At 44.4% G+C, this 26,313-nt stretch overlaps 1 protein-coding gene across 5 annotated transcripts in view; it reads left to right on the top strand.

The window, feature by feature from the left end:
• LOC138473098 (prominin-1-A-like) overlaps positions 1–26,313 on the top strand; it is a 1,012,351-nt gene that overhangs the window by 558,641 nt on the left and 427,397 nt on the right. For all 5 annotated transcript variants that reach the window (XM_069611612.1, XM_069611614.1, XM_069611613.1 and 2 more), the window contains one exon: positions 14,131–14,194. In XM_069611612.1, coding sequence (XP_069467713.1) covers positions 14,131–14,194 — 64 coding nt within the window. The remainder of the gene's footprint in view (positions 1–14,130; positions 14,195–26,313) is intronic.

Genomic DNA, 26,313 nt, shown 5'->3' on the forward strand with positions numbered 1-26,313 from the left:
ATGAACCTTCGAACCTCCCTCAATGCCCCCTGACTAGTCCGGCCCGTTCCCTACTGTTGGGAACTCTCGGGGCGGTCCCCAGGCTCTTCTGTGGTTGGCACGAAGATTCTCTGCTCCGGTTGCATTAATGGTTCTTTTCCTCGGAGCTCCGCAGCACCAGCATCTCTCTCTCACCTTTTGGCTGCCCACGTCTCTCTTCCTGGTCAGTTTTCGTTGGTCTGGCCTCTCGTGTCTCTGCAAGTAATCCGGTCCACCTCGCTACGACCTCGCAGGTATCTGTGGCAGTCTGTGTTGTGGCCTCCAGTCTTCAGGTTCCTCGGTACAGGATTAGCGTGCCCTTCCCTGCTACTCCAGGGCTGGCTGTTCGACCATGGAAAGAGTCCTTCTTCCCTTTTTACTATCAGCCTTGATTTTGGGCAGCGGTAGCGCCTGTGTTGGTTCTGCAGTAGGCTTTCGCCTCCTTGCTGCATCTTCCTGGTCACAGTGATATTCTGCATCAGGCTTGGATGGGACTCCCTGTTCCTCATCCCAGTCTTTTTAAGGATGTCCTCTGCTAAACTATAACAAATAGTGGTGTAGGGGAATCAATGGGACTGGAGTTGGGGTTAAGGAAGGTGGGGACACCAAAGGGGTGTATGAATACTGTGTTCTCCCAGGGCCATTGTCACCAATTTCATGAAGGATTTCCCTCCCCATGAGATCCACCCGCAGAGTACCACCATCACAGGGACTATTGGGTAGCGGCCTCACCTCTCTGGCCTCATGGAAAGGGGCCTTCCCCATGGACGATGTGACAATACCGTGGGATTCATCATATAGCATATCATTTTTCAAGAATGTTTGATTTGCAGATTGCGATTTGTCTGCATAAAACCATGGCAACAATCAAAATACACACAAAGCAGTAAATGTAATCAGAAAATTAAAAAAACATTATTTCATCAGGTCATTTCAGTGTCAATAGCACATATAAATGTGTCGTTCCTAAATGAGTGTTTTTCTTTTTGTGGGTGGATCGAAATTGCAGATATCTACATGAACAAGAGATCACGTGGATGAGTTATATAATTTATAGCACTCAAGCAATCTAAAGAAAGTATGCTGTATGGCCAAATCCAAATTTATGTGGACATGTGCATGCCAAACTAGACCCTAAAAAGGGAGAGACTGTTGAATCCATGATTTTTTGACATGATTCATCCCCATAACAGGGTTAAGTGGGATATAATAAATAGTTATCACCAACTAGAACTGCATGTTATCTTCCACTTTATCACTGCGTTCCTGACTGAGGAGCTAAGGCTCCAAGTGATATCGCTTTGGGGGATCTACTCAAGCAGCAGTTTCCTTAGAAGATAATGCATAGAGGCCAGATTCACAAAAAGCAGCGCAAACGAAAAGAGTACAGAGAATGTGCTGGTTTCATTTGCGCTTCTTTCAGAAATGCTCAGGTCACCTTATTCACAATGCTGACTGGAGCATTTCTGGAGGGACTGAACTGTAGCACAAAGATGCACTACAGTCCAGCCCACCTCATACATTAGCGTCGGGAGCGCGGATAACAGGCTTTTCACCAAAATAAGCATTTCCATCCCTGTTTGGGGTCAGAATTGACCCTGTCATGTTTTGCACCTCACCCTGTGCCTGTTCCTAAAAGGCGCAGGAGGATGACCCTCGTTTCTGGGCATTTTAAGGCACATCCCATTTGTGAAACGCCTTCTTATTTTTACAAAGGGGGGAAAAAGGGCATCGGAATGAGCGCATCTCAAAAATGTTTTGAGAATCTGGACCATGGAGGCATTCAACCTATTCATATTTCCTTATTGCAATAATTACATTGATGACATTTTGACCTTCGGCACCTGTGAAGAGTCGCATGACAAAATGCTCAGGAGAGTCGGCATGAAGCTGCACAACTGAACAAAAACAAACGCCAGTTCAACAAGTCAGCACTCACATTGTAAGGTCGGATTTTCTGAAAAGATTTCATGTGACCTGACCGTAGGAATGAAAATGCTGTCACCTTGACACCTGCACCTACCAACCTTAACTTTATGCCCTCATTCCTGGTGTAACTTATTACATACGATCTATTAAAGGTTTGACTTCCATCAACGTTGCTCTTGGCCAGTTGACCATGCTTAATCAGTAAGGCTTGTGGAATGCACAATGCCAGGTGGAATTTGAAACCATCAGAAAGAAGATAGCAGGCACTTATGGCATGACCTACTTTAACTTTGACCTGTGCACAGTCCTGGTCACAGATGAAAGTCCTGCTGGCCCCTGGCTGGGTGCAATTGTCTGGGATCCCTGAGAAAACGTCATGTGATATGCTAGGAGGGTCCTCGCTGATACAGAGTAAGCTTATTCCCAAGTGGAAAAAGAAAGCCTGTGACTATTATCACCCCTTCTTATATGGAAAGCGTTCACCGTTGTCAGAGATTATCAATCGCTGCTCACTGTCTATGGAAGGGTCTGCAAGCTTTGGCTATTAAGATGTTTTGAACTACAACTCCATCATCCTTAGCGAGCACAGTTAGTAGTGAGGGATCATGAGAGTCCTAGACAAACACCTCGGGAGAGACAATTGTTGCAGACCCCTTATCTATGACAACCCTCAAGCCTAAATGTCACCTGATATAGAGCAGTGGAGCCTGGGGCTACAGGTTCAGGTGGGACTAGCACTTCAAAATCATATGCATTCCTGGTAAGAAGCACAACTATGTTGTCGATTTCTTCTGACATACAATGTCCTGTGACTCCAGTTACCCTCTGTTGCTGAGGAACACATAATGCACATCATGCACATCATTCACTATGCCAGGCCTCTCCCCCAGTGGAGTAACTTTGCTGAAAATGTTTGGGGAGACAGGTGTGGGGTGGTGGGAGGGTGGATGGTGGCTCTTAGGGATCGTTTTGGCCAAATTGTTTGAAAAATTGTGGTTGAATGGTAGATTTAACAGAATTCGGTCAACACCATTAGTTCGAAGCCGAAGATACCGAACATGAAGAGCTGGGGTTGCGCGGGTGTCCCCCGCCCCCCATGTTTGGTATTTTTGGCTTCAGCGGTTGCGGGGGTGTCCCCTGCTTCTTCAGCATTGGTGGCAGGGGACCCAACAAAAAAAAAGAAGAAAAACGGACCCTGCAGGGTCAGATCCAACTTGCGTTAGATGGATGGATCTGACGCTACAGGGTACAGGAGAGGCGGCAGATGGAGAAAAGTTAAGGTGGGGAGGTTTATGGGTGTACTGGCGGTTTGGGGAGTCATGGGTTTTGTTTTTTGTATCGAGGTAAAAACGTATTTGCGCGAAAATGACTACGGTCAATTCTGCTGTGATTTTGTACCTCAGTCAAACAACCTAAATCACTGAGGGATAACAATATACTACTACACCACAAGAGTCCATTGACAACGCTCTGTTATAACTTTCATAATAAGACTGGTGGCGTGTCTTTAAAATTCAATTGGGCCCCCACACCTCTTCAGCCAGCCTGCCATGCACCCAGTGACACAACATAACATTCACAAATTTAATTCCAATAGAACATACAAACAACGCATTATTTATCATTCATTCAGACACAAAAGTCAACACACATATGCTTGCATACACTCTCACTCACACACAAATGCACCCAGCACCTCCATTGACATACACTATGTGCACACAACATATATATGTACATATACAATAACACATTGAAACAGTGGCACAACGTCCATTGAGCAGACCAGACTTTATCATCCCTGACCCCTGAAATTTTGGGCTAAATTGACTTGACCTAGCTGAACTATAAAGCCATGGCCGAAAGGAACAGATTCACTGGAATGTCAGCAATTCCCTTGATTGTTCCTTTCATTCAAAGGCAGAAGCCATCCATTAATGCAGTGCAGTGGGTGACCAAGTATACTTGGTATCAATTTCTAAATACCATATATCTCCAAACTTGGGTTCTGACAGCACCTTATATGCGTACGTGCTGATAGGTTTTTTCTACAAGATTCTGACAGATTGAAATTAAGGTATGTTTTCCTGTGTTCAAATTTCTCCAAGCAGTGGACTACCGAGCGGGAGAGGCAGGGGGGGCAAGCTGCCGCCATGGCTCGTTTAAGAGTCAGATGGGAACATTTGTCATTGGGAGACCTCTCCCGTTCGGCATCTCAAAGAGGGTGCCAAACAGCAAAGGTGTCCCACTGGCAGGACAATGTGTGCTGAGCAACTCCTGCCCAGCATGCTCATTGTATTGGCAGCAGGACACCTTACCTGTTCCGGATGGTAGAGGTGTCCCGCTGCCAGGACAATGTCCCAAGGAGCTCCGAGCAGTAGAGGGTCTACACGTTGCTCTGTATCAACAGAGCATTACAATGTGAGAGAGGGGATTACTATTAGCAGGGACTTTTGTCCCTTTGGAAATGTGAATGGAAGGGAGTGATCAGAAGTGAGAAGGGTGCATAATGTTGCCCGCTTTATTAAATATTGACTATGGGCCTCACTCCGAGTGTGGGGGTAAGGGGTTAATGGCACCGGTAAGGATGCCGGTGCCGTTAACCCCCTACGGCCGCATTCTGAGGTCCCTTAGCGGGTCCCACTAGGGCCGGCTGGTTTTACCAGCCGCCCTTAGCGGGACCCGTTAAGGGACCAGGGAGCTTATAACAGGCCCGCTATTTGCGGGCCCGTTATTAGCTCTTTCTCCATTCCCATAGACACGGGTTTGGAGGAGGCTATTAGCACCATGGCTGCCTCCAAACTCCTAATGACCCCCTATGTCTTTAAAACCCAAGGGGGATTTGTTTTGCTCACTTTAATCTACATGATGCTATTTTGACTTTGCATGCAGAATGGGGAGAATAAAACTAAAGCCATACTCCCGCTGCTCAACATATTTCTATGACAATATATATAGTGTATGGTTAGGTTACTATGAAAGGCTAGTTTATTATGTAATGTGGTTTGCTTCCAAGGCATTGCTATAAATAAGCACATGAAAATAAGCACATGAAATGTAAAGCAAAACCTTAATAAATATCTATATCAACTAAACCTGGAAAGATGTACGCGGTCACTTAAATAGTCCACATCCCAGTTTCACCATTTAACCAAGTGTGTGATCCTGAGCAAATCATTTAATCACATTGTGCCTTATCTACAGCTCTGCAAGTGATTCTGATTCACTTCAAAGCTTATGTTAATGTATCATGGTATAATGATGGAAAAGCCTAATGACTATAGAGATGCTCCACATATAACAATAGTGCAATTTAGGTATTTTGCACCACAAAGTTATTTGTCACTTTGCTCATTTATGGTAACTTATTCTAAAGTCACTTCCATGGTGCCTCCAAGTATCTTAGACTGATGATGCGCCTTGCAATGTCCTTTTCTGTGAAGTCACTTCTGTTGGTGCAATCCATATAATTATTAGGAGGTTTGCATGTATTTTGCCTCAGAGGGCTTGGACAGAGCTCTAATAGATGAGTTTCCTGCATCTGGAATGATTCTGCAGTTTTATTTTTGTTGTCGTGTGTTAAAATGCCATCTTCCACTAATCTTACAAAAAAAGTAGATTGGGGCAGTGGTGGGCACCAATGAGACCATGCGGAATTCCACACATTGCATTCCGTTGCTCAAGGGAATTGCTGACATTCCAGTGAATCTGTTCCTTTCGGCCATGGCTTTATAGTTCAGCTAGGTCAAGTCAATTTAGCCCAAAATTTCAGGGGTCAGGGATGATAAAGTCACTACCCCTCCATCTGCCCCCCCCACACTCCTGCAACACCCAGTTCAGCACCCTGGCTGCTGACTTTGAGTCAGGCCAGCCAGGGTGAGGGACTGAGCCACGCAGGGCATCCCGGCCCTGGATGTGTTGCAGCGCGGCTGTCAGGCATCTCAGCATTATGTAATGAGACAGCGCAAGCCTTGCTGGGCACCCCAGCTAGGCTCGCACTGTCCAATTACATAATTTATGATTGTGGCCTCCCTGCCCTCCCTCCAAATGATGGCAGGGACAAAAAGACATGCCACAGAAGTTGCTGGTCTCTTGGTGCTCAGTGCCCCCAGGAAGGCAGCTATTAACGGTTCTTTGTGATAATGTCGCCTGGGAAAATGTTGCCAGGTAGATTTTTTTTCCTGCACCCCTAAAAGCCTTCCCCCGCATATTCTAGGATGGGTATAATTTAATATTATACACTCCAGTCGTAGAATATTTGGCGAAAGTGCTTGATTTTCTTGTGAGTGCAAATTTGGGGAAATGCAGGCAACTTTATCACTGGATACTCTGTTAACACACTAGAATACCTGATATATGATGAGACTTTTCGGAAGGGGAAATCAACTTTCAGGAAAAAAGGCAAGGGTCAAATTAACTAAATCGCACAAAAAGTCCACAAATTATGTGCTTTTTCTTTATATAGGCTACTTTGTGAAATGTGCAGGTCATCCTATGAACAAAGGTGACCTGCACTTTTAGGGCACTGGGAGACAATGCAATCAATGCGTTTGCCAGCCCCTTTGCATAGATCAATGTTGCATACTCCTAGCACTAATGTGTAAAAAAAAGAACAACTTGGGATCATAAAATGCGTAAAGAAAAAAAAATCTATGCCTGTTTGTGGGATAGAAATGCAATTGAGATAGACATGGTGTATACTACTGCTGTCCCACTTAAATGAAAATGAATGGAAAGATCAGAAATAACCCAGTCATATATTGCCCAGCCCCACCACCCCTGTTTAAACGGTTCTATGTGTAAGGACCTTTTTATAAAGGTCTCGCGTGAAAAAGACAGATTTTATTTTACCGTTTTTCCTTTGGTCGAACATCCGGCATTGAAGCCAGTTTTATTTTATGGCCCTTTTTTCTGTTACAGTTTGGGGGGTTTCAGCCCCCGCAACACCCATTCCTCCTCTACCCCTGCACCCACCTCCTACCCCCGCCCTCTCCCATGCAATCAACTCATAATTGGGGTTTTTGCCCCAGACACTCCCTCTTTCAGCCCTAACCTCATCCCTCCCCACCCAAGAGTCCCCTAAACCAAAACACATACCTGCACACTACTCGCACATCAACACACGCACACACACTTGCCTGTTCTCCTCTGCCTCCGCTTCCGGATACCACTGAGCCGGTCAGCCCCTGCGCTCACTCGTGTGCTGCAGGGGGTGACAGTTCCATTTAGAAAGACTGCTCTGTGCGGTCACGGAGCGGTCTTTCTGAATCATTTTTTATGTTGTTCTATAGAAAACTATATTTTCACTTGGGACCGTTTAAACAGGTGCAGGGTAACTTTATTTAAAGTGCATTTGTAGCTTGTACATCAAGAAAATTGTGTTTCAAACTGTTCTTTTTTCAGCACATTTTAAATAGCAACCCGTTTCTAAAATTGGGATGCACTTTACAGTGACCAGAAATGCCCATTACTTCACACATTTGCGTAAAGGGGGTGGAACAGGGCATCGAATGTCACCTTTGTGAATTAGGCTGCAACTATTTCTGGCACAACTGATGTGATGCACCTCACAACTTGCACAAAAAAAGTTTTAGGAATGTTGTCCCAAATCTTTCTAGAACAAGAAAAGAATACGGTCTAGAATGTTAGGCAGGGACATATGCAGAAAATTCCACAGTTGAATGGCGTGAAAAGGAACTGCCACCAAAGCAGGCTAATTGGAATGACCAGAAAATGAAAATATTGGGGGCATTGTGACCCAACGAGTCTAGATGGCTGATAGTGACGTAGATTAGATATTAGAGAAGGGGCATGATGTGCACAAATTGTCTTGAACATAATACACAGAGTCTTTAACTTTAAACGTTTCACAACAGGAAGTCAATGAAGGTGGGGAGACATGATCAAACATCTTTACTCCCAAAAGATGCCGAGCTGCAGCATTTTATATGCGTTGAAGCTGGGTGATAGAAGCTATAGGAACAGGGTCAGACTGGGACAAGAAATGGGCCTGGACACCGAAAAAAAAGGTGGCCCACCCCTCGCCTCAAAAAAGTGGCCCACCCCGCACCTCAAAAAAAGTAAACTCATCAAATAACATAACTTTGCATAAAGTTCTGTGACAGGGTCCACAGCTCCCTGAGCTTCTATCCTGGGCCAGTTTGTTTTTCAAAGCCGTCTTCTGAGAGTTAATAGCTTAATTGGAGTTACTGGGGCCGGGCCTAAACACAGAATCACAGAAGCGTGTTCTAATGGCAAAACCCTATTGGGAAACGCTCTGTGAGTTAGGACCATACCACAGGGTCAACAAGACAAGATTGCATACTTCTGAGCTCTATAAAGTGAGCTTCATTATGTTGAGCTTAAAATTACATCTATGGCAAACGCGCTTCAGTGTTTTAGTTTCTGTCGTGCAATGTTAGAAATAAAACCTTGCTCATCCTGAAGGCGGGTGCTGTAACCTTAAACAGTGGGTGAATTGTCTCTTCTGTGCTAGCCAAAAACGCTCAGACCACGTTTTGGTTTTCTTTCCCACCCATGCACACAGGCATTCTAGTTTGCTGGAATTCTACCCTCTGTGTACCTGTTTGCTCTCCTGTGCTCATGCTGCCTGTGGAACGACAGCACAGTATGTAAGAACAAACCCACTCTGGAAACCTCTACATAGTCTGTATGCAATACTTCTGACGCCTACTTTGCTTTGTTGTTGCTGCCACCAAAGCCTGATGACATAAGAGTGGCAGCTTGCAGGGGGATATATCTGGGCATTTTGGATGGGAGTTGGTACTTTCTGGGTGAACTATATGGGACAATCCAGCCAGCCTTGGCCATAGCAGGGTCCCCTAAAGGGAGCTGCCACATTGTGGCCAGTTGTGGCATGCCATTGCATCCCATACCTGGTTGGGTCGGCCAGAGGTGGATCCTCCCCATTCTGCCCCTGGGCCCAACAACAAGGCAAGAATGGCAAGACCAGACCTACTTGGAAGCCTCAACCATCAGGGGACTTTGTCAAATCACATGTACATGTGTGTGCATGTGTGTGTGGCAAGCATGATGCAAACAGGCCTATTGTAACAAAAAAGCTTGATGTAACAAATTACTATGATTGGGCATATTGGGCTACAAGCAAGCATTATTTTACCAAAATGTGCTGGATGTAAAAAGTAGGTATGATGTGAAAAGCCAGAAATATGCCTCAAAGTGCATTGATTCCTAGGGTCTGAGTCACACACGTTTTCCCTGTGGTAAATCGGGAGATGCCCGTGAGCACTTCTGATGCACCTGCTGACTTTTAACAGATTCGCAAACCCTTAAACTGAGGAAAATCTGGAGATGCTGTGATCCTCTTTGAGACACCCTTGCGTACATTTGTGAATTTCAAACTCATCAGCATCTAAACTATGATCCCGGCCTCTATCTATTTTCTCTAGTTTTAAACTTTGAGGGGCTAAGTTGTCAGGTGAAAATAAAATATGCTCACAGCTATCTGCTGATTTGCTTCAGCGAAAATATGTATGAATCTGCACTGTCTGTAGCCTGCATGCTGTAACCGAAGAAAAGAAGCACATTAAAATAAAAAGCTCTTTTGCTATCCCACAATTGTGCCTATTGTGTACTTCACTGCCACACCAGAACACTGATTCCAACCTGGGCATTTTGTTGATGTATGATGTATGTATTTGACTAACTTTATAGCAGTGACCAAGTGGTTTCAAAGCGCGTCCGCAGGATTGGGATTCGAACCTGTGTTTCCCGGCATTGTCTTTCTTCCAGGACAAACGCATTGCCCCTGAGCTACCATGGCACTGGCATCGTCCACATCAATAAACAAACGGTCTTCTCTCTTCTGTACCACTCTCGTGATCTCTGAACAGCCTTCTTAGGCGGGAGTAACCAAACACATTCAAATATCACAGCTGCCACCTTTATGCATATTCTTTGAAAAAATTTGTTTTGAAAACACTCAAACATTTTTGGGGGAAATGCAGGGAGTTCCGCTAATGTGATCATGCCATCATTGCAAGCCTGTATTTAATCCATTCCCCTGAGGGTTAATGTGTCCCCTCCCCCTCCCAGAGAGCAGAAGTTAATACACTGTTCGTCTCAATCTACTCCCTCAGAATAAATTACTGGCTGCATTTTCCACGTGAGTAGTTATGGGCTCGGCTCACTTTAATTATGTTTTGGTCGACACTGCCCCCCCACCCCCAGAAAGTGTCAGTCCGTCTCTGATACCCAAAAGCGGACTGCACAGCACACCTGACAAAGCAAGTTTTGAAACACCAGTGGTGGGGGGGGGTCCGGGGGGCGTGTGTAGAGTTAGTGGGGAAAAGGGGGATATTGAACAAGTACCAGGCAAGTTTGGCAAATCTAAAAAGGGCATATTTCTGCTATACACGAAACCAGAATGAGGACCATTCCGAACCAAGCTCTGAACCTTGCCATTCCCTCTTAGATTGTCATTCCATCGTCCTCCCTAAACACGGGGTGCTAATGACCTGTTATTCCAAACAATGCCTAGAACACAAGCCCATCTTTTAAGTCTGGCTCCCTACCACAGCTGACACGGGGGGCACTGATTACTATTAGATGGCTATCCCTGACCCTTTGGAGACCTCCCTGGCGCCAACGTGGCCACATTGGTACTAAGAGTGGGCGTGGGAGGAGGGCTACTTCCTGTTCTCTGCGCTTCAACAGGCCCCACACCCCACGCTGACAACCTAAGCGCAGGAGCAGCAGCAGCAGCGTTGGGGGTCTATGTTATAGGCGCCCGAATTTGGAACAATGGTGACCCCACATGTACGAGTTATGCAGTCTCGGGCTATCTAGCACCCCACGCCAGAGTTCCTTTATCAGGCAGAACTGTGATCACTTAGGAGTATTACGCATGTTATATTACATGTTTGATATTTTTAAAACGTGTTTAGTAACCATAACCATTTGCCTCTTTGCACTGGTAGGCGTCGTGCCCCTGCCCTCTGAGAGTGGTGGTAGCAAAATCACCAGAGCAAAATGCCACCCAAATATACTGGGTCTTAGAGTCTTACCTCAGCTTGGGGCCGTCTTAGTCTCCACTGGCAGGCTGTGGTCTGTGGGGGGGCGTCCTGCCTGAGTGCACTGGGCCCCTGGCATAAGCCTGCTGCTGCACTGCTGGAGTGGCTGCTGCTGTGGTCCGGCTGAGACTCCCGACTGTGTGGAAAGTGCAGCCTCCTCAGTCGACTCGCCGTGGCCCTGGTCCTCCTGCTCCTGGTGTCACTGTCTGACAGTCTGTGCGTGGCCGTCTCTGCAGCCCCAGTCCAGTCCGACCTGTGTCTGTAGTGAGTAGACTGTGTCAGCAGGGTCAGAGGCCCAACCAAAATATAGTCAGTCACGTGATGTGACTGAGGGGCTGGTGGCGGCATGGAGTCTCTGCGGCTGCTGCAGTCGCATTTTCATTGGCCCGTTGTTGCGGCAGCCCCAGTTAGGCAGAACAAGTTGCTTTTAACTTTGCAAAGTGCCACAAATGTGTTACTTCCTGCTAAATTGAAAGCAACTTAATGTGTGCAACGCTGGGCCCAGCCAGGCCTTGAACAGCCCAGCCAGGCCCTGAACAGCCCAGCCCAGCCCAGCCCAGCCCTGCAGGCAGGTTCCAGCAGCCTGGCCCAGGTGTTCACTTTGCAAATTGCACACTCTACTGTTTGTCTGAGTCACTTGAGCGAGCCGGGCAGCGGGCCTGAGCACTGCACGGCGGTCCCGGCCCCCTGGATACTGGAGTGGCGGCACCATCGTCCCCCACCCCTCTACTTTGCATGCATGCTGCCTGATGAATGCAACATAATTTATGATGCACACATCACATCATACATGCAAATCAATCATCAAAGCAAGGATAACGTTGTTACCTTGGTTTGATGATTTATATGCTGCCCCAGCCCAGCCACCTTCTCCCCCTACCAGAGTACGGCAGACAGTTGATCCGCCAACGCCGTCCTGCTGCTGTGGCGCGGGCAAGGGGAATGGCATCAATTTAATGCTGTGGCACGCGTGGGCCCAGCTGCAGCTAGGCACACACATGACACTGTCTCTCTGCGCACTGCGGTCTGAGGCTGCGGACGGGCCAGAGCGACGGCACTGCATGCAATTGTGTGACTCGTCTCCCTCTAATAAAGCAATTTAATAACATTTTTAAAAAACAATTTAAAAAACGCCCCAGGCGTGTGGGCAGAAGCCAGCCCCCAGGGTCTCGCCCGCTTCCACATGATTGCCAGTCCGACCCTGAATAGGAATGCCTAAGAAAAGTGATTTACAGTAATCCAATTTTTGGAGCTAAAGTTGGTAATAATTAAAAACCAAACAGGAAAGAAAAAAAGAAGAGGATTTCTTTGTAAGGTGCAAAGATGGAAGAAGCAAGATTGAACCACTTCTTTAATGTGGGGGAAGGTTAATGCTCAGTCCATGTTTAAACCTGCATTCTTTATGATTGCGCTGGCAAAGGACACATTCCCAGGCAGGCCAGAAAGTAGACAAGTAGAGATTAGGTTTTGCAAAAGGGGCCAGGATTCAGGTGTGGTTTCTCAAAAGTGGAGAATTGCTGTGGAAGTTGGAAACAATGCTCCAGAGGTCAATGTTAAGGAATTACGAGAGCCAACTCTTGCTCACATTGAATTGTCAGCCCCCCACTCAAGAAAGCTGCCCCCTTTAGAAACAATTGCATCATCATTCCAAGGGAACTGAGATGGAAAAAATAGATGTGGCTCAAGAAGGTTTCCAGGGATTAGTAGTAATGAAATATCTCAGTAGAAGAATAGTATAGATCCCAACTCTGGACAGAATGATGGGACATATCTTCAAACATTATCAAGCCTGCCAAAGCATAACCAAATCTCAAAATCCAGAACATGTGTATATATATCTCTCCTTTTTTAGAAGAAATCTGAAAACGATGGTTGTAAATTCGTACATAGCTGTGGGGACTGGATCTTACATCTTGGAAGTCATAAATGACTATTCCAAATATCCTGAGCTACATATGATGCTATCAACTGCAGCCATCTGTCATTCCTGCTCTTAAGAAGGCCTCCGCAATTTATGACGTCCCAAGTTTGTAAAGCCAGATTTTGAGCCTCCTGGAAGGGGGACAAATGTAAATCTTTTGCTGGGTACCTTGGATTCACCCTACCAACATCACTACATTGTGGGCCCTTATGAATGGGGTGGTGGAGCAGTTCATATTCAGCATATACGGCACAACAAATAGATGTCCTTTGGAGCTCATGTCTGGGTCAGTGTATAGGACCCACATCCCGATTCAAATTTTGTGGATTGCCAAGTTGCTGGAAATAAGATTGAAATCAAAAAGTGAAAATGAAGCAAGATGCAGATATCACCATGAAGCAACAATCTCCAACATCGATGATGCCACTGTGCTGGTGAAACAGATACCTACAGACAAGACCATGCCCGCCTTTGACCACCATTCTTTAACTGTGTCTTATGAAAAGGAAACTGTGATGATGGCTTCAAGATAGAGCAAGTTTATCACTCAAAGTTCATCACTCATCCAAAGGTTCTACGGTAGTGGCCTGTTGGACCTGGAGTTTGACCACTCTTCTTCTGTTGGTTTCTTATCAGAAAGGGACAGAACTGTAAAATTCAGAGCATCCATTGCAAGCTAATCGGGACTAATTACAAATATCTCTGATTGACTGATCATGGAAATACAATAACACATTGGATTGCTTGGTAAGCCTGCGTGCAGTGTAGTGTCCTGACCTGTTTTTCATGTGGACTAGTCCTCAGTTGGCACAGTGATACCATAAATTGGGAGGAGCAAGGATCTGGGAGTGGGTGTAACGTCCAGCTCCAGCTTCCTTGAGGCTGGGAGTGCTATGCAACATCTTGGAGTCAAAGATGAATAAAGAATTTTGCAAAGATATTAAGTGTCATCATCCTGTTTTCAATTGCAGAGAGAACAGTGTCAACTTCGTTCATAATGCACACTCATTAACTCACCATAGGAAATTTCTGATGATCTGTTCTTGAAGGTGTGCAATTATAAATCTTTCTTCTAGTCTTTCAAATAAATTGTCTTTTTGACACAGTGGTTGTGTGAAATCGAAAATATGGAAAGATGGGTTGGTTGCTAAATTAAGTTAATGCAAATGTTTCTTTTCTGTAAATATCTGTCTCCTTTTTCTCTTTCAGGAAATTAACTATATTATCAACTCCAGCAACCTGCCCGTGACCGCAGCCAATAACAGCCTCCAGAGTACGTTGTTTTTGTTCAAACTATGGATGTTTGTTGAATTTGGTATGAATTAAAATCTGTCTATCAAATGTTTCTATCAATATTGCTGCAAATTTCCATATGAGGGAATAAGACCTTACAGGATTACTGGCTAAGTAGAAAGTGAGGACTGGAAAAAAGAAAAGGTATTGCAAAATATGAGAATGTAAAGGTACAAAGGGGAGATCTGGGATGAATTCATTGAATGTAGAGGGATTGATTAAATTGCACAGGTCACTGTCAAATAGACTTTGGGGTTTCCCCCATAAGAATGACTTCAAATATGGGGCTACATGACACATCTAAAAGTACTGTTTTACAAATATATTGGTGGATTAGTGATTGTTTAGTTGGTTGTTAGGTCGGTGCGTTTACAGCTCACACATTTCCCTGAAATGTATTAAAGTGCCCCGGAAGCATTTTCCTCTGACAGATTCACGCCTATCCACCCAAGCCCTAGCCCCACAGTGCAATGGAAGCAAGGCTAGGTTTTGCTAGCGAAAAGGAACGTCAGTTGGTCAAAAACCATACTCCAACCTACTGGTTGAAAAGGAAAATACAGATAAGTAGTAGAAGTAATAAACCAAAGAACAATATATGCAAAAGAAGCCATTATTGGAGTGGTGGTGCAAAGGCATGAGAAGAGTATAGTGCCAAGGAGTCCAGTACAGGAAGCGGTCAGGATGTGGAATGAACATTCTTAATTAATAAAATAGATTCTAAGCCCAATCCCAGTTGGTTAATCGAGTCACAGCAGAGTGGAGACAAGTATGTAATGAAGGGCAAGCAACAGTAAAAACAGGTAACACAAACGAGCAATGTATATCCAAGTTAGAAAAGAGAAAAAATGTAATCCAAATGAACAGTCCACAAATAATAATAATGTAAAATCTAGATCACAAAGTCAGGGCACAGATAAGACTAAAGCACATTTCAGTCATAGAACAGTTTCAATTCTTAAAAAACAGTTGTATCAAGTAGTTCTAAGGGTTATACTACAAACAAAGGTTAACAAATTGACTAAGTAGTGTGTTAGGTCAGAAGAAGGAGACAGACCAGGATTTGCCATTTCAAGAGTTGTTTTTCATAAATAATAAGTAAATGCCTGACTTTGCCTACTCTAAGGGCTCCCCTACCTAACACAAGTTAACTAGGGTGATCATCGTCCATTCTAAAGTCCAAAGTAAAAGTCTGTCTGTCTAACTAATTTTTACTGACCCTACCACTTATCCTAAATAACTAAAGACCAGGAGAATGACTCCCTTCTCCTGGGATTGCTTTCCAGCAAGTATCGCTCTGTGCACTATCTTCACATAGCTCTTAGCTATTTCTTGAACCAGTTCATTCAGTTCTCTTAGGGGACTTCTTCATGTCCCTTTGTTTATTTCTCCTTGGCTTTCCAAGTTTCTATTTCTAGTCGCTCTGGCACCTGAATATTCTTTTACTTTGTTCCTCTCAATTGTAGTTGACAGTTTCTCGTTTTCTCGTTTCACCAGTTGTATGCCTTCTCTTTTATCACTTATATATGCTGAGTCCTTGTCTCCTAACTAGGATTTGTGAGATGTACCCAGTGACTAGTCTCACTCCTTTTATGGTTTTTCCATTCACTGGGACGAGTAGGCTGAATAATTCACACTCTTCCTAGTAGTTGGTCCTTCACTGGGATGTGTAGGCTGAGGCCCTGAATGATTCTTATTCTTCTTAGGATTTAACCATTCATTGGGACGAGTAGACCGAATGCCTGAATAATTCCCACCCTTCTTAGGTTTTAACCATTCAGTGGGACAATTATGATTACTCCAATTGTTATATTCGTTTTTCTTACTTTGACGAATATGATTGTACCATTCGTTATCTGTGCCTTGTCCCCTGGGTTTCCCACTCTCTCCATTACCTGAAATGCAATAGGGCTGAGTCACTGGGTTGGCACTCACCTTCGGAGTCTCTCTGTGGTTCGTCAGGATGGCTACCATGCTTCAGTGTTCTCCTCTTGGTGTGGTTTCAGTGTTGAAAGGGATCTCCACTCCCTTCCCTTCCCAGCCATCACTTCTCTCTTGTGGTTCCCACCTGGGACCTCCGTCAGGCAGGTAGGCTCTCACGGTTACTTGCTGTAGCTCGGGCATGTCCCAGCCATGGCTTCACTCCAGACTTCCTTGAGCATCCCTCCTGGAACTGTTACCCGATTCGCAGACTCATATGGGTTTGCTATGTGAATAGTGCACACTTCCTCCTTCAAGCTGCTTGCTTGCGTTGAAAGCTATGCTCACTCCCGAGTTACCAGATTAACTCCTCCAGCTGGTTTGAAACTCCCATGTCTCTCTCTTGTTCTTTTGCTCCTATCATTTCTATGCTGCTGCTGTGGGGATTCCCCAGTTTCTCGTGGCATTCCTTTGTGTCAGGAGTTATTCTCATTAGAACTCCTTTCAGTTTTTGTCCCAGTACCTCACAGGTACTTATTCTTTATCACTCCAAGGTTTTTTAGTATCGGACAGGTACTTATCTTCTGAAAATATATCACAATAGCAGATATAGGAGGATTCTGGTTTTCTGTCAACTGGTACGGTCTTATCAGACTTCTGAGTGAGAGGAGAAGGGAGTTCCTCATCGGATCGGGAGACTGTATCCCCAGGGGGGTGTCCCGTCCTTTGAGGTCATGCTTGACGCCACCTCGAAGGGGAATATTGCGCAGCGGGCTCACCTCCCTAGTCTCACAAGGAAAGGATCCCATTTGGGGAGAAGTGACTGAATCCCATGATAGGCCACAGTAGACAGTAGGCATGCTCACCCCACACAACACAATAAATGATTACCAAGTACTCAAATCATTCAACCCGAACTCTTGGTCTCAGTTTACGTTGCTACAATATTACATTCAAGATTCAACTGGTCAACACTCTACTAAACTACTTCTGATCACCAATATATATTGGAATTCCATTGTCACAGGTGCCTCTAGATTTGTTGATACCATTGCAACTGTTATCGACAAAGTACGACTAGCTTACCCAAAATCCGAAATAGCTGTATTTGGAGACCTCAACGTCCATTTATTCGCCCCGATAGGAGAACCTTGGAAAGCCAAGAAAAGAACTCCAAAGCTCGAATGTCGGATAAAGAAATGAACAAACGAGAACTTATTCTAATTAACTAAACCACTCTCTATAATTCCATACCTAAAGCGACATGGAAAGGCCACGCGTCTGAGGCAATATTAGACTACATCTATACATCTAAAGGTGTCTATAAAGAAATAACGTATTTCACCAACAACCCCACCGGGCATAGTGACCATCACATCTTGGCAATCACCTGGACTGCGAATGTATGAGCCAATGAGATATTACAGTTACCAAATCGTTTGCTCAATGGTGGCAAATATTGACTGAGAATTACAGGAGAACAATTACCTACTCTCACAAACAAAGTTAAGCACACTCTGACAGCAAATTGATGAAATAGACTATACAGAGATACTAACACCCTTCTTTCATTTAACCAAGTTTTCCGAAAATCAAAAACAAATACATATGCATGCGTATTACTGCACTAGTACTAGAGAACAAACAACTAAGCAAAGATCTGCGCCAATTGAAAAATCAAGCCTCTATAAATATGAAAGAGCTGATAAAAAACAGGAAACAACAATACCGTAACTGGATTAAATCCATGAGAAGTATTATTGCACAAAATGACGCAGAAACTATGCTAAAAGCCCTCAAGAATCACAATACTAGAAACCGATGGTCTCTGTTAAACAAACAAACCACTGAGCCGACGGCACTCATCCAGGATGTACCAGCAAACCAGTGGATCACCCACTTGACTGATCTTTACCAAAGGTTTGAGGAGCAAACTGAACAGAATAGCAAATTGAGCTGGAATATGAAATGGGACCATACTGACATTCTACTTCAGATCCAAACACTGAATCCCTCCTGAGCTCCTGGGCCCGATGGGCTTTCCAACGCCCACCTGAAACAACATCCGTCCAACTGGGCTGACATCTGAATGGAAATTTTTAAGGCATTGAGAAACAGAATATGGTACCAGGATCATGGAAGAAAACTATCTTGATACCTGTTTATAAAGGTGGAGACAGACATCTGACAATTAATGATCACCCTATAGCGCTCTTTGACCCCCTGGGCAAAGCTTTCGCCTCCCTAATCCTCCAGGAGCTGCTAAAATGGTCAAATGAGGTAGGGAGGCTGGACCCGAGACAGACTGGATTTGTCAAGCACACAGGTACCAGCATCAATCTGCTCATATTAAACCTCCTCAAGCTTGAAGCTGTGAAGGATACAACATCAGTCATTGCTGTCTTCTTTGATCTGGAACTCGCCTTTAATGCTATCAGACTTTGGCAAAAACTAAAAACATGGAAGTGCCCCAATAACATCTTACAACCAATCATAGCTCTGTATACAAATACATCATTCAGAGTAGGATTGTCCCAACGTGGTCACTTAACATCTGTAATTATAACTGCCAGCGGTTTGAAACAAGGCTGTCTGTTAGCTGTGACGTTATTTAACCTCTATACTTCGGACTTACCAGAACATTAAGGACTGATGCCAGGGAGTACACCTATCCTTAATCAAACAAGAGTCGCACATATTCTATATGCTGATGACCTGGTATGCCTTGACCAAACAAAAACTGGATTGCAGAGATCGATCGACCATATGATGATCTATATCAAAAAACAATGGCTTAAAAATAAAGATTAAAAAAAGCAAAATTATGAGCCTTACCCAGAAAGGAATGAAAAAACTACGGTCACTTGACGGATCTAAATTGTAAACAATAACATCCTTCAAATACCTAGGCATGCTAATAAATCAATCTGAAAGGGAGAATGTATGGATTGAAAAGCTAAAAGAGAAAGCATGCTGCTTGGTGCACCATGGAAAAATAATTTACAGCAAATACGGGGCCTATTCCCTGTTACCTGTTGTGGCATTCTACACACAGAAAATTATGGCAATTTTAACCTATGGAGCTGAAACTATGCTAAATGCAACCAAAGAGATCATGATCATGCTAGAAGGGCTCATATTGAGAAATACGTTAGCGCTGCCTCCAGCTTTTCCGGCCCGCGTATCCGACATGAGCTAGGCCTCCAGTCATTGGAAGCAATGGAAAACTGGAAAACCTTGATGCTATATTGGAAGCTTCATGTAAAAGATAAGATCCCTGCAATAGACATACTCCATAAACATCCCCAAGCAACTAAAGCTACTGCCCTCGATCTCAGGAAAATGCATTGCATTAACTTACTAGAGATTGAACAAATCCAACTGGAGACGCTTATATCGCCCTCAACAAGCGAAAATAAAGCTCCAAAGAAACGACTGTTTGAGAACAATTGAAACCACTTCCAAGTACAAATTGTCATTGACACATAACATCGATGTCAGACCAATACACCAACTTCCACACTATCTGCAACACTTTCCAGACAGTAAGATTAGAGACAAATTCCTGAGGTTACGTCTTAACCTTCTCCCCATGCCACAACGCTTAGCCATGATTAAGCAAATTCCAGAGGAACTAACAGTGTGTCGATTTTGCAAAGACCCCATGCAAATCGAGACTGTATACCATCTTATTATGGACTTCATGGTTCTGCAAACGCAAAGGAACCTATTCAGTGAGAAGTGGATTCCTCATATCTCCTCGTTAGATCCAGCAGAACGATGGACATCCATTCTCAGCGGAAAGGACAAGAAACTCATAAACACGATAATACGCTTTTGGGACTCATTGAACATTGAGCCTGGAAACTTAATCGACAGTGGACCGAGGGAACTAAAAGGAATTCCTCATTCCGAAATATGAACACTGGATTTGTGTTACTCATTGAAAACAGCTAGGATGTGGGGTTTTTCTTTTATTTTTTCTCTATCTTTGCATATTTTATATTTTAGTCTTGCTTTCTTTTCATGTGAATTTAAAAGTTGAATTTTGAGTGAAAAATGTTGTTGATAAACTAAAACATTCAATAAACAAAATTAAACACTTTTTCAAGTCATAGCTTTGAAAATCTGGTTTCCTGCGAATATTTGTGTCACTCTTGTCATAGAAGAACATTTTCAGCCTATTTTCCTCTGTCGCTCCGGAGCACACTGGTGGTCCTTTAAGGCTCCATTTCTTCCTTACTTAATTTTCCCTCTGGGAGAAATGTAGCCTACTTCTACAGCCTCCCATTAAGAAAAAGATGTTCTACATGTCGAGAATGGGCTGGAAACAAAAAAAAGTTGGATTGATGAGTCTGCCCGCATTCTTTCTTGTTTTTTTAATTCTCAGTGTAAGCCCTTCTTGCTCTAAAAATGGAAGAATAGAAAACACATTTTTCTTTTTCGAGTGTAGCATGCTCACTCATGCTGAAAATAAACCATCTTTTGTTTCTATTTCCAGGGTATGCCCCAAAATATCGTATCGAAAATGCTGAATGGACGTTTTCTGTGCATTCGGCATAGTTAAAACCGACGAATCGCAAAATGCCGAACTAGGTGAGCAGGGGTTGCAGGGGTGTCCCCGCTTCCCTAATATGGCATTATAGGCTGTGGGGGTGAAGGGGGTGTCCCCCTTTCTCCTAGTTTGGCATTACAGGCTGCAGGAGTGTCCCCTCCATACATTAAAGGGAAAGCGGAGGACAAATGCAAAGATTCCCAAAAGCTCGAGTTTCGAAATGCGAGCAAGTCGGCTTCGTAATTTTGCACGTCGAGCTTTTCGGAATGCGTTGTTTTAACGCTGCCCCATTTCCTGTGTTGGTTTCCTGCTTCCAGTGGAAACAATGCAAAAGAAAAGAAAAAAAATCTAAGTCCAGTGCAAGCGCTCTGGAAAAACAATCTTTAATAAACTCCATTGCCCTGCAGGGCCCACAGTGATCAGCCCTACAGAACCATGCTCCCCATACTCTGCAAATCATGTATTCTTGCATGTGTGCCTGCATTCACAAGCAAGGACTGTTGGGCAGACGGAGAGGGCATTCCTATGGCATAATCGAGCATGGCCCTGCATGTGTATCTGTGGAGGAGTGACACCACCAGCTACAACCAGGGACATGCCATGCCGAGCCTTGCAGAGTGCCTCAACTAGCACGGAGCCAATCCTGTCGGAGCACAAGTGAAGCGAGTCGTGCATGGGGAAAGTCCTGCATATAACATAACCCACCGCAAGACGCACACACCAGGGTATCTGTGTACCACACGAGCGCCTTTAGAAGGAAATCAAGAATTAAACTGTGCCACCAAAGCAAGAGCATGTATGTCTGCGGCTGCTTCCCAAGTCTGATCCTCCTGACAGTAGCCCTGCCGGTCCATAGATGTTGCAGTGTACTGCATATTTTTTACAAGTCAAAGCAGGATTAATGGCATGCTGTATTCAGGGCTCCACATCGCCATAATGGCCAGGGAATGTTTTGGTAACTGGCATCAGCATCAACGGAATTTAACAAACAAATGTGGAAAATAAGTTGTGCCTTTATTTAAATGGACGGATACGTTTGCATTGCCCCAAGGTTGATCTCTGTCATGTTATGGTATAGGGAGCAGTCAACGGGGGTAAGAGATTCTTAGAACCAGGGATTGGTAAATAGCAGGTAGATAATCAGACAGTGCAGAGAAGGGTAGTCCCCACTGAGTTCCATTTACGAGATGGCCAAATCTCACTTTTCCACAATTATTTACCTAAAAAAGATAGAAGGTGGGCTTGGGTTAGGAATATAGCAAAGAGAGCTGAGAGGGGAGTTGCATTTTGGGTAAATAATCCAGCAAAGCAGCAAAATAGGGTTCGATCAAATCTCAAGAATCCCAGAGAAGCCAGTACCAGGAGCCCTTCTTTTGGGAGACTGAAATAGTGAGGGTATTATTGTTTTATTGTCCGATTTGTTTTCTCCGGTGTCCATCGGTTCCAAAGGATATGCAGAAGATACTGGGGATCTATAGCCACAAGATAGGAGGAGGCTTGCCAGAACGGTTAGGTGAACTGCGTAGCACGATTGGTGCTGAGGGCGTAGATGACTTTTAGGAAAATGAAGGCAAGCTAAGTGGTGTCGGTGGTGTTGGGGGCCACATTTCTTCCATTCCACTTTTGTTTTGCTTCAACAGTGCTTTAAACCTGCTGTTTTCAATTTCGGAGTTTCCGCTGCACTGCGGTACACATTCTAAAAACTATAGTCTACCTTTAAGACAAGGCCCGCCCCACCACTGCTGCTTGACCTGTTGGACATCAAAAGGCCTTAGCATGCACGAAGCGGCAAGCTAGCCGAAGTGTATGAAAAGAAGTAGTGTTCTCTGCTGGCCTGCCTGCTCCCCACAAACCCCAATTGCCACGCTCCCTCTCATGCACAATACAATCCCCCAAACAAATTCGCCTGCTGATTAAGGTGCGGTGCACTGAAGTGCATGTTTCAACTGCGTCCTACACTTTCATTTTAATAAAACAAAACCATTCCGGAACGGTTTATTTTTAAAATAAAAGTATAGGGACAGTAAAGCAGAACTAATAAAAGTAGAGGCGCACCGCTCCCAACCACTCCCACCCACTTCGACCACTAAGTGGTGTCGGTGTCTGGGTTGGGCCTCGGAGCAGGAGCAAGGAACAGAGGCCCCTATGTGGTGAAAGACGGAAATAGTGAGTGACATACTTCATAAACTACTAAGTGACTGATTGAGGTTCTCTTCAAACCCTCTCAGCCCCTCACTTGTTCTGCCATGCATTAATGTGACTTTCGTTGGATGCCTCCCGTACTATGAGACTGAGAAGCCAGATACATGGGGAGGAAGAGGGCTATGAAGTGGAAGCTATGTTAGCAAAAATCAACGAATCACTGAGCCCAAGGGGCCAGACAATCAGTAGCACCAGTGATTGTGTTGTTGGCCAGGGGATTGATTCCCCTCTGACATTTGCTACTGTTGCGGTTCATGAGGATTTGTTTCCAATTAGCAATTACGACGATACATCCTCGGAAGACTGAACCGCAATTATTAAACAAGCAGCTGTTGATTTACGGAACACTTATACAACTAAGAGAGTCGCCAAGAAAGTCTGTCCATTGAGTTGCCACGATGGACGATGTAATCATGACACCCAGGGCACCAGTGCCCCCTGTGCAACAAACTGTATCTACAGCCCTAATATTACCAGCTAAATGTGAGTCTATTAATGTCTTAATCATCACAAGTACCCCTACCATTAAAAGCAAGAGGGAGATGACGATTAACAGGGAAACATACTCTAGAGCCCAGTGCCAGTGGAAACTGACAACCATTATAGAGGAGGTTTGAAACCCCATACTTGTGTTGATCGGTGTGAGGCGCTTCTTAGTGCCAATCTTGAATCATTGGTGTCTATTGACACTCTTAATATTGTTCAATCGGCACAAGCAGGAGGAGGTGGATATGCAGCTGATAAGTGAGTGTGCTGAGTTACAGGGCAGTTTATAGCCAGTGATATCGGCTCTAGATCTGACTGGCGGCGCTGAGTGTCTCTCAACTCACCTGGCAATAAACATTGAGGCGGATAGGGCCACCTGTAAGAACTCCTTAGAACAACTGGTACTAGCCCCCTCCCTCTCTGATCATTCCGACCAACCCCACAATGTAATATAAAATTGGGATGGTGTGACTAGAAAAGGTGAACAAAACTTGGAAATAAGGAAGAAAATGTTGGGGTGTAAAAAAAAATGTCTGAATACTTTTGGAGCTGTGTCCGATTACTAGTACAGATCTCAGGCAACCACCATCTGCAAGATTGATGGGTGACATAAATATATCCAATTCTCTTTTCATCAGTGTCTTAAACTAGCTCCCCAGGTGGACATGGCTCAAACGTTGCAAGAAGAGGTGATAGTAGGGCCAGTAGCTCAACTGACGGAGGAGGCTTATTTCTCATTCTTAACTGAACACTTAAATAGTGGTACAGATATTGATTCGGAAGATCTTGGGCAGAGTCCAGTAATTTTCCAATATGCAATGCGCACACATTAAAAGTCATCGATTGTCCGCCCCAGAAATCTCGGCACTGAATTTGGTGCTGAGTTGTTTTTCTTCTTAATATAATAACATTTGTTTGAAATTTAATACCCATAGCTTACAACTGAGTGATGTAAAAATTAATTTGGAGTTAATGCACAAGTCACTTTCTGGCTTGACGGAACAGGTGGAGTTGTTGGGGGAAACACTAAGGGCCTCATTACGAGTTTGGAGGCAGCCATTGTGCTATTAGCACCATGGCTGCCTCCAAACCGGGCTCCATTACCAGGTTCCTGCAATGAGGACTTACCGGGTCATTCCGACATAGGAGGACCCGGTATTTCCTCCTTGCAGGAACCATTCCCCATTCCCATTTGAGCCCCCATAGAGCTCAATGGGGAGGGAAGTAATAACGGGCACATTACAAGTGTCCCGTTGTTACCTCCCTCTTCCTCTCCCGGGACCCGGAAAAGACGTCTGGTTTTACCAGACGTCTGATCCGGGTCCCGCAAAAGGAACCTCGTAATCAGCCCTGACGGAATAAAAGGGGCCGGTCCCGTACCAGCCCCCTTCATTCCGTCAACGCCAGGGTAGTAAGTAGGCCCAAGTACTTCCACACCCCCATTGGCCTCTGAAAAGGGCGATCCAGTAGTATCGATACAGTGTTATCTATGGCACAAGATACCCAGGGTGACCCTCTATCTAAACATGCAAAGAAGGGACAGAAAAAAGGTAAAATAGCTAACAGAACGAATTTGTGAAAGTTCCTCAGAAATCTCCATGTGACTGAGGAAGTGGCAAATGCTGCCCAAGACGAGAATAACACAGTTAAAATAGTGGAACAGCCCTGCCCGATACCAACTTTAAGAGGAATAACTTTAGAAGGGGGTAAAGAATAAGGTGATACTGCGGAACTAAATGTCTAATGTACAGACTTGGATGTGCCTACTGAACCTATTCTGAAGCATGTAACTCCTACTGTGGAAACCCAGGATAGACCTACATCGACCTTCCAATTTTCCAAACTCTGTCCCAACAAATGGCAAGGAAATTGATAGCTTCTAAGTCTAATCATGTTATTAGTGCTCAAGGGGAAGACTTGCAGAACCTTTTCGGGGAACTCGACAACTGTCACATTTGAGTCCAATCCACCTGACCGCAAAAGAACTACTATGGAATCTGATGTAGGGACTCTGGTCTGTTGGTTCACAATGTGATTTGGAAGAGGGAGACTGGGATCACGTAGGAATTACAACTGGAACTCCTGATTCCACGAAGGGAATCTCGCTTCTTTTTTTTCTGAACTTTTATTTACAAAACATCATGTAACAAATCGCTAGACAATCTCCATAAAACAACCAAAGATTTTGAAAATTACTGCATTTTTCACAGAACTATGTACAGAACGAGATACAAATTTCAACCAACCCCCACCAAATCAGTTACTTCTCTTAATTACCCACCTCCCAGCTAATGTACAATGCCAAGTTTAATATAACTGAAGAAATCTACCCCAGATTTTCTCAAACAAACCCAATTTTCCAGTTCTCCTATAAAGCACCCTCTCCACACTTGCCAAATCATGCATTTCAGATACCCATGTCGCAATATTCAATGTCAAAGTAGTCTTCCAATTCCGCAAGATAATCTTCTTACCAGTCATTGCCCCTATGAATAACCACTTCTTCTCATTCTGACTAAGACCATCCAAAGGCTCATCACTCCCCAGTATCACCACACTAAAATCCAAGGCAGGCAATCCATCAATCATCTCACCACACTTCAGTCCAATCTCACCCCAAAACAGTCTCACCAATCTACAATCCCATAGTAGATGCTCCAGCGTACCAATCTCACACATACATCTCCAACATTCAGCACTCTCCAACATCCCTCTTTTACACATTTTGTTCAGCGTCCAAAAAATCTGATTTAGAATTTGTATCTGTCTCGACCTCTCCGTGAGTCCCAACGAGCACAATTTTACATTCACACACACTTGCTGCCATAGATCCTCTGTGATGTCTAACCCAATCCTTCTGCCCCATTCCTCCCTTAATGAATCATTGCCTTGATAGTGTGATACAATCACTTTATACAGGCGACTGGCCAGCCCTCCTT

The sequence above is a fragment of the Ambystoma mexicanum genome, chromosome 8 (genome assembly GCF_040938575.1).
Source record: "Ambystoma mexicanum isolate Mex_15411 chromosome 8, UKY_AmexF1_1, whole genome shotgun sequence".
In the NCBI taxonomy this organism is placed as follows: Eukaryota; Metazoa; Chordata; class Amphibia; order Caudata; family Ambystomatidae; genus Ambystoma; species Ambystoma mexicanum.